Raw genomic sequence first — 13,243 nt, 5'->3', positions numbered from 1 at the left:
TTCTTTTTATTTCTTCATCGATTGTAGTAGTTTCGTTTTTGTAAAGGCGGTGTATATATTATTTGGCGTCCAAGATGAATGCTTTTAATGATGCCTTTACCACTTCCTTTGTTTTTATAAGCGGTGATACCCTACAAAATAAAAAGTTTCTAATATTTTATCAATAATTACCGAATAAACAAATGACAGTAATTAAAAATCACCAGTTACGACCAACTACATCTGCAATTGAGAACAAAATATCAGACGAGAGTTAGCGTACAAAAAGTCAGAATGACCATTCTGATCACGTGACAAATTTGGTGACAAGTAGGCCTAAGTGGTTTTTCAGTCGGGGATTGCCGTAATAATGTAACCAGCGGCAAATATATGACAAAATGACATTTAAAAAAGTATTATTAAATGAGAGTGCTTTTCCTTGCACGGGTACTACGAGTCCCGTGAACGGACTCGAGTCTTGCAAGACTCGGCCCATGCACTCCGAGCACACGTGGAGACACTAACGGTAAGCTACTTAAGTTTTTGTACACACCGCGCCTTTTTTTCTTTGATGTCCAGTGTGCAGACTGATCGATTGTTTTTTTCAGTGTGTGGGGGCAGTGGCGTAGGTAGGATTTTGTATTGGGGGGGCACCTGTGTAGTGGGATATGGCGCAGGAACCTTTTTAATGTTATTAATAAGCGGAAAGGTAAAAATTTCCCGGGATTGGGGGGGGGGGGGGGAGAAGAGAAGTGTGTGTGTGTGTGTGTGTGTGTGGGGGGGGGGGTGGTTGCGGCGCTGGGTACTGTGAAATATATTAAAGGGAGAGTAAACTCAAACATGAGCCTTATGTATTGGAAAGATGCATACCCGGACCACCAAAACATACTGACACTGTAACAAATGAAAAACGCGTAATTTTAGATTTAATAAAATAAAAAAATCCCGTGATTATTCCTGCTAACTGGGGACAGCCATTTTCTTTTCTTTTCGATGCATCCAGTACTCTACCTTGGGGCGTCAGCTCCGACCAACTTCTGTATGCACAGTGTAACTAAAAACAGTACTTTACGACAAGGTACTTCTCTTTGATACACCTGACTTGTAAAACAACATAAATAATGTGATAATATAATAAACTATTTAACTAAATATATTTCACGTTGCATTAACTGAACGAAATGGGGTTATAGTATTTTTTTCTGTTAAATAATCCAAAGGAAAAATGTACACCATTAGGCCTATTGGTATGCTAAGTTGGAGCAAAAACGACAACCATCGATACCCAAGTGATTATTTTCTTTACTTTGGGACTACGTAATTGGTCAGTTCTGTGATTTTCGATGGAAAAGTCTACTTAATCAATAATTTTACAGAACTATTTACAGTAATAAACCATGTCCATTACCATTTTAGGGGCGACAGGTAATATTACACAATACCGGCATATATTTTTGTGTCAAGACAGCGGTAATTAATTGGCTCGTCTGGTTACCTATCAAAGACACACCTGCCAATCAGGAATCACAGGTACATGTAGAGGGCGTATTCACTGGAATGGAACAAAATGGCTGCGCCCGTTAGATATAACAGCCGTCACATTTAACTGTTTTATTAATTAAATACATATATAATAATATACTTATTGATATTAAGCAATAATGTGCATTATATATTGTTGAATATGCACACTTCCAAAAGCCTTGCTTAAGCGGGAAAATAAAGAGGGGAACAGAAAAGTAAAGGTGTGGCAAAACACGAAAGCGGGGCGGCTGGCCCGCTATTGCAATTTGCCGCCTCGTTTTCGCTTAAATGGAGCAGTGAGACCACTTGCCACAACAGAAACTAAACTATCTGTATAAAACCATTCAACCCTTTGTCCGCCTCAGGTACCAGGATACAACATGTCCTTTACCAACCGAAGAATGAAACGATATTGTTCGACAGTACGACACCAACAAAATATGAAATTACTCTATGGCGGATACAGGAATCTGAATAAAGTGGGGTGGGGTGGGAAATGTTGTAGTTCGCTAAATTTCATATGTGTCACCCATGGAACCATCTATGGTTTACTAATTAGTATTACATTCATGTATGGGATCTGTAGCCTACATTTATTACCCCCCCCCAAAAAAAACACAAAAAAACAACCCCAATTCAATTCTTTATTTCTTTATATATGAATAATACGAAGAACATGGCACATTCTAAAACATAAGTAAGAATATTTAAATACAAAGATATTCAGTCATGTACCATATGGATTTTAAGTGAATAATGACACACAATGTAAATAATTTTGATAGTTTAATAACATATCTATCGGAATATATCACTAAAAAAAACCCCAACCACCCCAACAAAATCAGATGCTGAATAAACAGAAAATTAATAAAGTACCGATTCCAAATGAATTAATTTTACTGAAATTGGACGGGAAGTAACCTAGAAAACGGTAATAGCGTTAAAGTTTCATTTATTGTCCGAACCAAATTGTTAACAACTACGAATAATTACTCTCCTACCTTTAATTGCCGTTAGATTTCCTCCAAAGTTTGTCCAGACACAAATCTTGAAAAAACCATTACAATGACACAGATTCCACATACCAGATGATAACTATGTCACCTATATCGACTTCGCTGAGAGTGCATAGGGCAAAAAGCATGTAATTTTGTGCCCGCTGCCATTTTAACTTTTTTTGGAATATTCTTTAAGAGGGGTGAAAGGATACAGGGCCGTACCCTCCGGGGGGGGGGCAGCGCCCCCCCCTCCCCTGAATCTTTTTTTTTTTCTTTTTTTTTTATATATCTCCAGTAATAGCATAGAAATGTTTAATCTTTATAGTATGTTAAAAATTATTTATAAAATTTAGTGCCCCCCCCCCCCCCCCCCCCCCCCCCCCCCCCCCGCCCATCCCCCCCCCCCCCATGGATTTTGGTCAGGGTACGGCACTGGGATAGGACTTAATCTAATAACGTCATAACATGTTATGATATAAAAGCAAACGTGATGACGTCATATTATTATTTCTTCTTCTTCTTTTTTTTTTTAATGATACCACTAGAGATCATTGATTTCATATTAATTGTCACATACTTTGGAGGCTTTCACCCCTCTTGAAGAGTATTCCATAAACAAGCAACATGGCAGACGGCAAAAAACTGCATGTATTTTTCCCTATGCAATCTCAGCAAAGACGAGATCGGCGACATCGTTGCAGTCGCGTGTGTGGAATCTGTATATTTGTAGTGTGTTTTTTTGCGATTTGTGTCTGGACAAAGTTTAGAGGAAATCTAAGCCAAGGGCAATTAAAGGTAGGAGAGTAATTTTTTGTAGTTGTTAACAATTTGGTTCGGACAATAGATGTCGTCTACTTTGATGTTGACAAAGTGACGTCATTAATGCTGTATTCTTACAAGGTACATTTAAGATAGAGCCCAAATATCTGGAGCCTATTTCACTAAACATCGTAAATTTACGTTGACGTGCAAAACGTAACTTACGATGCTTAGTGAAATAGGCCCCTGAGATTGAGTTTTTTAAGGTTATTACCTGTTACTTACCAAAAAAACAAAACAAGAATAAGCTTCTTGTTTTTTTGCATGTGACGGCTCATTAATATTATTGTTAAAATCTTGATAGATACCATGATAAAGATGGATGCATACTTTGCAGATATCAAAATTCTGTGCTACATTTCCATAACTCTTCATTTGCAACCTGGTTGTCAGTCTTCAGTTATGAACACCATAGTAGTCTACGAGATACCATATAGAGTCTTCTTCTGTTTCTATTTTACCAGGCTATATCAACGACAGTTGGTGTCACTGGGTCATACTCTACACTGCAATTTGGTTAATTGAATGTTGTGTATTTTTTATCAAACAATCCCTACACTGTTACACTTGGTGTCTTTCGATTCTACCCTTCTTTGCACAGAACAAAATCATATCCTGGCAGGATATAATCTACAACTGAAAAAGTAAGTGACTTCTCCCTTTAAAGACCGGCCTCGGTGGCGTCGTGGGAGGCCATCGGTCTACAGGCTGGTAGGTACTGGGTTCGGATCCCAGTCGAGGCATGGGATTTTTAATCCAGATACTGACTCCAAACCCTGAGTGAGTGCTCCGCAAGGCTCAATGGGTAGGTGTAAACCACTTGCACCGACCAGTGATCCATAACTGGTTCAACAAAGGCCATGGTTTGTGCTATCCTGCCTGTGGGAAGCACAAATAAAAGATCCCTTGCTGCTAATCGGAAGAGTAGCCCATGTAGTGGCGACAGCGGGTTTCCTCTCAAAATCTGTGTGGTCCGTAACCATATGTCTGATGCCATATAACCGTAAATAAAATGTGTTGAGTGCGTCGTTAAATAAAACATTTCTTTCTTTCTTTCTATCTTTAAAGGGACATACCCTAGTGTTTAAACGCTACAGCATATTTTTCACTATTAGAGTCGTTTATGATCACTGAAATCAAACATTACTTATATTTTAGTGTTTCTATTACCACAAAATGCATTTTTTCGTATTTTTAAAAACGCATGTGCGTCTGAGAAGTAATTGTTATGGAGTCGCTTTTTACTCTATTTGTAAGGGCTCTTGTTTCATTCTGTTGTATTCAAATTTGTTACAGATTTGTAAATTAACCAAAATTTTACAGGTTGAAACTAGAGTCTAGTGAAAATTATGCCTTAATGTTTAAAAACTAGGGCATGCCCCTTTAAAGAAGAAAGGGAAGAAGTGTGATAAAAATAGGAGAAGTGGACATTTATTGGTAAATTTTAGTAATGTTTCGTCATGTTCCGCATCAATTCGGAAAGGCCTCAAATTAGACACTCGATTCTGATTCCGGAGTACAGTGGCAGTTTAATCCCAGCGTATGCAGCTCTACAGACATTTCCATTGTCAATACAAATTCAACGATGCTTGCACCAGGCCCCGTGCTTATAAACCTTAAAGTCTAGACTTTAATAAAGTCCAGACTTTAACGTCATGGCAACACCATTCAAATAGCTTTACGTTAAAGTCTGGACTTTATTAAAGTCTAGACTTTAAGTTTTATAAGCACGGGGCCAGGTTTAGGACCACATTTGTGATAGCAATGGGACTCTGGAGATCTCATGGATTGCCAAGCACAAAATATAGTCTCTGTCTTCTGAGCTAAAGGCATTTTACTTGTATCCCTTAATTGCAGCATCACTTCCACTTGAAAACACAGGATAGCATACAACCTTGGATATTATTTTAATATTTTTTTAATAAAACACTTTGCCTTGGAGTATATTATTTATACTGTCTTAATTCTTTGTCTAGGAAAGTAATTAAATTGCTTATTTTGGTGACCTGACTCTAAAAGGTTCTCAGTTGCTTTACAATATATGATGCTAAGATACTTGGTTGCCCCTTTACATGATGATCTTTCGTTGCTCTTAGTGAAAGTCCCGTGATATATATCAACCACCACAGTAATTTATTACCTCTAGAAACAATCACTGTTTACTACTTGGACCAAATCAATCCCATCGACAATAGTCTGTTTTTCTGTTAGACTATCTGCTCATGTCAAATTCATCTGCAACCAAATTCATGGTAGAGATACCAATGAATGTTAACGGATATCTGAAAATTATGCCAGCTCAGTGATGCACTCAAACTGATTGGTCTTCAAATTTATTTTCCTGGCACAAATAGTCACTTTTCATATTCCGATTTTGTCATGGGATTTTTTGTTATGTATAGTCGCTCAAACTTGAATGTTGCATAACAGTGTTCTTCATCAAGTCAAAGGCAGCATCCACCGAAACTGCCTTTGCAGTACAGATGTTCTCAGCAAATGCATTTAATCAACTTTGAATGAGGCTTACTACCAGTACTATGGAATATATTCATATTGATTCCTTTAAACGTTTGGCTTTGGAAACTCTCTGATGACGGGTTGATGTTCTGCTGTATCTTTTTAGCAGGCAAATTTAGCCTTAACCCTGTTGTGACCTCTAGGATTTGTAAATGTAGTTTTATGTTGGTATGCTCTGGTTCACAATTTCAAATACATTCATCGGCTCTGAACATAATGTATTGATAGTAGGCAAGTATCTTTGAAATGGTTCATAATGAATTCGGTCCAACTTTGGATTTTTCAATTATTTGTGTTTGTCTGCCTTGCTAGCCTCAAATGAGGTTATTTGTTTTCAAGCAACTTCAGCTAAATGTTTGGGGTTTGGTTTTATCAGTGGTACCATCCATTACCAGTGGCTGTGATCCAACACATGCGCCTGAAACATAAAATTTCAAACATTTGCTCCACCAGTGAGAGCCACCTTCAGTCTATCAATGTTGTCCCAAGCTAGATTCGTCTGTATTAGCCTAAATGGTGGTTGAAAAATATTGAAGTGCTAATTCGTAGAGACATAGAGTTTTATCATTTGTCTTCAGCAGGGAGTATAACACCCTGTCATGGTTTTTTCAAGGCCTGGATTAGTTCAACATAATTATGAATGTAATAATGCATTAACATTAAATTTTAGGACACATATACAGCTGAATCACATACTAGTGTATTAATGTAATTCATAAATAGGTAAACTTGAATACAATAAACGTTTGTTGTTTTGATATCTTAAGCTGTGGAGCCAACAGTATGCCTATTTGGGTGTGGTCATGTTATGATTTGTTAGTATCTTTCATGGACTCTTTGTACAAAGATACAGTTTTAAACAATAATACCTTTGTAGTCATGGATATATCACAATGATAACAATAAATCAATACATAGACTTTTAATCAGTTTTAGTCTAATGAGAACTCATTTTAATGGCATCTAACCAAGACATAATGTCAAATTCACTTTAAATGTAGAGCCTAAGCCTAAGTAGTATTTAGCAGCCAAGTGTAGATTTGTATGCAACAAAATCCCTGAAACAGAACATTTGAGGGAGTCAACATAAACTTCAAATGAAATTACTGATGGTGAAATGGTGGAAATTGCGTGAGACCCTAACCCTATACGGATGCCACAATTACTTCTATTTATGAAATTTATATTCCACTAACTTGCTTTTCCCTTATTTTTGCCTTGCCCATCCTAATAAATATTTTATAACGTGCTTTATTTAGTCACTGTTAACAATTCCATTGAAATATTGCCGTTCAGGAAATAGGGGTAGGGTTATAAAATATGTAATTACACAGAAAATCCTGCAATAAAACTTCATGTATAGGATGTAACTAAAAACTGGATGTCCAAATGAGCTTCTGTTGTAATTAGAACCTTTAAAGAGAATATTTGAGGTGCTGAGCCTAAACTTTATTTTAAATTTCTACTGAAAAATAAAACTGTGTGAATTATAATTTGTAACGTTACAGAAAAAGTGTTATATGAGACACTCAGTAATGAGGGCATGCGGGGCTTTATGGGCCGGAGTCTGTTACCACAGAATGTAGTCCACTTATAATGCATATAGTTCGTGAAATTGTTGGCCCAAGAATAGAACAAGTATGACTTTCGGGTTAAGAAACATTTCAGATTGTTAATGCACGTCTTGCAAAAGCTGTTGGTTCAAACTACGTTACATCACATGATGTATTCTATTTCTCTGTTTCTAGACAAACAGTGGTAAGTTGTATCAGAGGTGTGTCAGAAAGAAACTGTCTCACTCTGACCACTCTAGTTGCTTCAGGTTCAGACAATTTGAAAAACCAAGAAATTTGACTGGGTGACTAAGTCTACAAGTTGTCTCATCTTAATAAAGTCCGAACCAAATTGTTAAAAACTACCTTTATTTTTTGTTCGATTTTATCCACATTTTGTCCAGACAGAAATCTTGAAAAAACCATTACAATAACATAGATTCCACATACTAGATGATAACCATGTCACCTACATGTATATCAACTTCACTGATATCACATAGGGCAAAAAGCATGTAATTTTGTGCCGGCTGCCATTTTGACTTTTTATGGAATAATCTCCAAGAGGGGTGAAAGGATATCATTTAATGTAACAACGTCTTAACATGTTATGACATGAAAACAAACGTGATGACGTTATATTATGGTTATATTCATGTTTTTATTCGTATGTTTTGTTTGTTTAAAGATACCACTAGAGATCATTGATTTTATATTAATTATGTCCCATACTTTGGAGGCTTTCACCCCTCTTGAAGAGTATTCCATAAAAAAACAAAGTGGCAGACAGCAGAAAACTGCCCTATGCTATCTCGGCGAAGTCGATACTGGCGACATCATTACAGTCTCGTATGTGGAATCTGTGTCACTGTAATGGTTTTTTCAAAACTTATGTCTGGACAAAAGTTGGGGGAAATATAACGGTAATTAAAGGTAGGAGAATAATTTATCATAGTTGTTAAAGGGACATTCCCGAGTTTGCTGCATTGTAAGATGTTTTCGACTAATAAAATATTTCTACGATTAAACTTACATATTAAATATATTTTCTTGTTTAGAATATCAGTGGCTGTATATTCAATGTGTTTCTGGTCCTCTTAATATTTGTAAGAAGCCCAAACTGGAGTTTGTCTTTAAATAATTTCGTATGTACGAAAAAATCTTTTTTAGGAAATAAAATGAAATTTAACCCAGTACAAATATCAGAACGATCAGAAACACGTTTAATATACAGCCACTAATATTTTATGCAGAAAAATATATTTGATATGTAATTACAGTCGTCAAAAAGTCTCAATTAGTCGATAACATCTTAAACATTGCAGCAAACTCAGGAATGTCCGTTTAACAATTTGGTTCGGACTTTAGGTTACTTAAAGTGATCATATCAGTAGCGAAAAATCATATCAGGAGCAAAGGCAACAATTATAATAACTACATAAAGCATGATTGTCCAACAATTAAATGCACTGCTTATTTAACGTTTATTTTATCATCACTTTGACAGTCTAATGTCGTCTGCAAATTGAAGTATGTGCATGACACAGCGGAAATAAAGTAACATTGCAACGTTCAACCAGCCGTTTTTTGCTAAACGTTTGCAAACATATTTTGACTGGTTCCCGAAATGGTCATTCGGTTTAATGTGTAGCGTAAAAATCTGTCTTCCAAGACAAGCGTTAGGCGACAAACTGCTGGCTAAACTTACTCCTGTAAAAAAAACCTGTCCCATCTGCGCAAGCGCAACAGACTAAGCAGTAAACCAGCCCCAAGCTCAACCAGCAAACATTTCACTATGTTCGCGAAGTATTTGATTGGTTCCCAGTGTGACCATTTGGTTTACCGTGAAGCGCATAATTCAGTCTAACGTTTGCCAACAGTACTGCACACGGGTCAATCGTCCGTTTTACTGCGTGTGGCAATAGTAAAATAGTATTGATTTTTGTTTAACTTCGTGTTAAATCGTAATTCTGTTTCCAAATGTAAATTCCATTTCACAATGGGAATTCCGGGAATTCTATCTATTTTCCACGATTGAGAAAAATCACTGGGTCTAGTGTGCTCATGAATCTTTTTTTAAATTATTTTTTTAAATTTTAACTGATGACGGTCGGTCTTGTTGGAAAAAAAGCGATTTGGAATTTCCTTATCTTGTTTCTGTCGCTTGAACAGAGTCTATTGACTGCTGCTTCGGCTGCTTTCTCTTCTGATTCTTCTTGCAATCCATGATAATGATAATCATGTGGAGTGATCCCACATTTCTATCCTTGAATGTGATTGGTCAGTGCAGGAATAAGCGATATCCAAGCGTTCCATGTACAGTGTAAGTGTGAGCTAATCGCTACAGCAATGAGCAGTTATGGATGCTGTATTCGTGGGAAACTCAAAGTTTTCCTGAAGAAATTAATCCATAGAAGCCGAGCTATCCATTCAGACAAGAACCAAGAAAATATGAACTGGAGTCTGAGCAACTGTGGCGAAAATAGACGTCGCAAATAAGGGTAGTAAACGTCGCATGCGACGCCTTGTTTTACAACCACCGTTTTAATATAGTCACCCTTTAGCAATTCTGTAAAAATATAACTGTCGTGGAAATAGGGGTAGGGTCACAAAATGGGTAGACACACACAGAAAGCTGTGAGTCTTGCAATGCTATCATAAATTTTCCATCACTAGGGATGTAGGCCTTGACAAAAAGCATTATGAGCATTTGTCCTCCCAGATGGTACAGACAGACCCCTCTGGCTCATGGACTAACAGTTATTTCACCACTTTGACAAAGGTGGTTTATTTTGTATTGAAAAATAATATATACTTATTGCTGGCTTACTGGGATGGATATTATTACAGAACATTGTGATGCATCCACAAAAATCAGGTATGTTTGTTTCTTAAGTTCTAAGACTAATTCCTGACGTGACACATTAAGTAACCACCGGCTCGCCAAAGGGCGTATTCACTGGGATAGTACAAAATGACTGCACCCGTTATATACAATAGCCATCACATTTAACAATTTTATTAATTAAATATATTATACTTGTTGATATTAAGCAATAATGTGTATTATATATCACTGAATATGCATACCAGTCCAAAAGCCATGCGCGTACATTCATTTAACTACTACACCAACGAGGCCAGTATCATACTTTTAACAGGTTAAACCCCATTCAATGTAATATTCATTCCACTTGGATCACCACATCCAAAGTTGTCCACAAGGTTAAAGGAGGGAAGCAATAAATACCTGCACTATAGTTTGCCTGTCCAAAATTTCCATAGATACCAGCTGCTGATGTAGTCATTATTATTCTGAAAGGAAATAAAATGACTGGTTGACAAAAGGAAAGGAAATAATGGAAATGTTTTATTTAATGACGCACTCAACACATTTTATTTACGGTTATATGGCACCGGACATATGGTTACGGACCATACAGATATTAAGAGAGGAAACCTGCTGTCGCCACTTCATGGGCTACTCTTTTCGATTAGCAGCATGGGATCTTTTATATGCATCATCCCACAGACAGGATAACACATACCACGGCCTTTGATATACCAGTAGTGGTGCACTGGCTGGAGCGAGAAATAGCCCAATGGGCCCACTGATGGGGACCGATCCCAGACCGACCGTGCATCAAGCAAATGCTTTACCACTGGGCTAGGTCCTGCCCCTAAAAGGAAAGTAACCAGTGTTACCACCAAGGCTACTTTTACCAAGTTTTATATGTGCTTTCCCATAGACAGAAATACACATACAATGGCCTTTGATCTTTGATATGGCAGCCTAGGTGAACTGGGGCAAGTAGAATGAAAACCCAATGGGTGCACTGAGGGTGGATCATCCACGCAGACTTCACCATGAGCAAAACCAAGGTGAGATGAAGATCACCCTCCTATAAAATGGTGCTAGACAAACAATTACATGAAGTTTAAAATAAAATAATTATATAAAACGTTTTATTGAAAGATGATCAATTTACCACTCATCATGAAGACTGTCCGATGACCAATCACAACTCGGAGATACACCCCTTCAAATAAATACCCAAGATGGTATGGTTCAACCCCAATCAAGTAAAAGCATGAAATAAAATAATACAATTTTCATTATCATTTATGAAAACATTAAAATACTTAAAGGAAACATGTCACGTAAACCATATTTGGCACCAACCATGTACAATTAATTATAAATTGAATCACCTAAAAAAAAAAATTATAAAAAATTAATTACTTAAGATATCTCCATAAAAGAACCCCAGATACGAGCTCTTAGCGGAAATTGCCGATCTTTAATGAGCAGGGCAATCACGAGGTCCGTGACGTCAGAGACGCGTCGCTTGATCTGAAGCCTTACACTTAAAAGCATTAGTCCGTACCACTCATAAAGAATCTAAGACTTGCACAGCTTACCAAAACAATGAGTGTTCGTTCGCAAAACGTTTTGCCGTATCAATATGAGCTGTTAGTAAATGAAGAAAGACACACATTTACTTACAACAGTGATACTGAAGAAAAAACGGATAGCGAGTCGGAGGGTGGAGAAACTGATGGTGCCAGACCAGACCGGTCGACCAATTTACAGCCCGGAGCCCGAAAGCAACCCGGAGACAAAACCAAAAACTCGGATGCTAATGCCGAGGTGTATACTGTTCATATTTAGCATAAAGATACACCTCGATATGATGTATTTAAATATGTAAAAAATATAAATGTAGGACAAACATTTTTGGGTGTTTTTTAAAAGAAAATGTCGCATTTTTTATGTTCGGGCTGTACATAATGAAATCTGTATGCACAGTGTAAACAAACGCTCTAATTTACGACAAGGCGCTTCACTTTCATTAACCTGGCTTGTAAAACAACATAAATGACTTGAGAGTATAATCAACTTTTAAACTAAATATATTTCTATTTGCATCAATAGAACGAAATGGGGTTATAGTATTTTTCTCTCATAAAAAAAGTAGTATATTATTAGGCCTATTGGTAGGGTGCGTTAGAGTAAAAAAACGACCACTCACGATACCCAAGTGATAATTTTCTTTTCTTTGGTACTACGTAATTGGTCAGTTTTGTAATTTTAGATGGGAAAGTCTACTTAATCAAGGGTTTTACAGCATTATTTACAGTAATGAAGCAGGGCGGCTGATAATGTCTATTAACATTGTACTATAGTCGCGACAGGTTACGCCACAATACCCTGTGATCTTAAAAAAAACTGGCACGTATTTTGTACGTATGTCTAGACCGTGGTAATCACTTACCTGGTCGATACCCTGCAATATACACCTGCCAATCAGGAATCACATGTGCAGGCCACGGAAAGAAAGGACCAATTAACTAAAACAACACTCCGATTCTCAAGTCAGCCCGTGGATGAAACATAATAGTTATTTCGACACCGACAGTAGTGGGGTTTTTTTGTATTGAACTTCGTGTTGCTTCGGGCGATGAGGAACGTTTTTGTGACGTATTCCGCCCGAAGATTAAAAACATTATTTAAAATTATTATTGTTTTCTACACGTTTTTTAAAAAACATATTTAAAATACATCGTACTGAGATGTATCCTCATGCCAAATCCCATGTTTGTATATGCCATATTTAATTACTTATTGACGTTTCCTTCTTCGGACGGTGAATACAGATTTTGTTATGTAGGCCTACAGCCCTAACATGAAAAATCTTTTTTTTTTCAAAAAAATAAATAAATAAAAAATTCTACATTTTTGTTTTAACATATATAAAATACATCATGCTGAGGTGTATCTTTGTGCCAAATATGTACAATGTATCTCGGCATTCGCAACCGAGTACTGTTTTTGTCTCTGGATAACGT

At 36.9% G+C, this 13,243-nt stretch overlaps 1 protein-coding gene across 3 annotated transcripts in view; it reads right to left on the bottom strand.

Moving 5' to 3' along the window:
• The window catches only part of LOC121385566 (peroxisomal multifunctional enzyme type 2-like), a 48,723-nt gene that overhangs the window by 28,682 nt on the left and 6,798 nt on the right, over nt 1-13,243 (bottom strand). For all 3 annotated transcript variants that reach the window (XM_041516294.1, XM_041516320.1, XM_041516303.1), the window contains one exon: nt 10,644-10,708. In XM_041516294.1, coding sequence (XP_041372228.1) covers nt 10,644-10,708 — 65 coding nt within the window. The remainder of the gene's footprint in view (nt 1-10,643; nt 10,709-13,243) is intronic.

The sequence above is a fragment of the Gigantopelta aegis genome, chromosome 2 (genome assembly GCF_016097555.1).
Source record: "Gigantopelta aegis isolate Gae_Host chromosome 2, Gae_host_genome, whole genome shotgun sequence".
Classification (NCBI taxonomy): Eukaryota; Metazoa; Mollusca; class Gastropoda; order Neomphalida; family Peltospiridae; genus Gigantopelta; species Gigantopelta aegis.
This window is presented reverse-complemented; position numbering and strand designations above follow the sequence as displayed.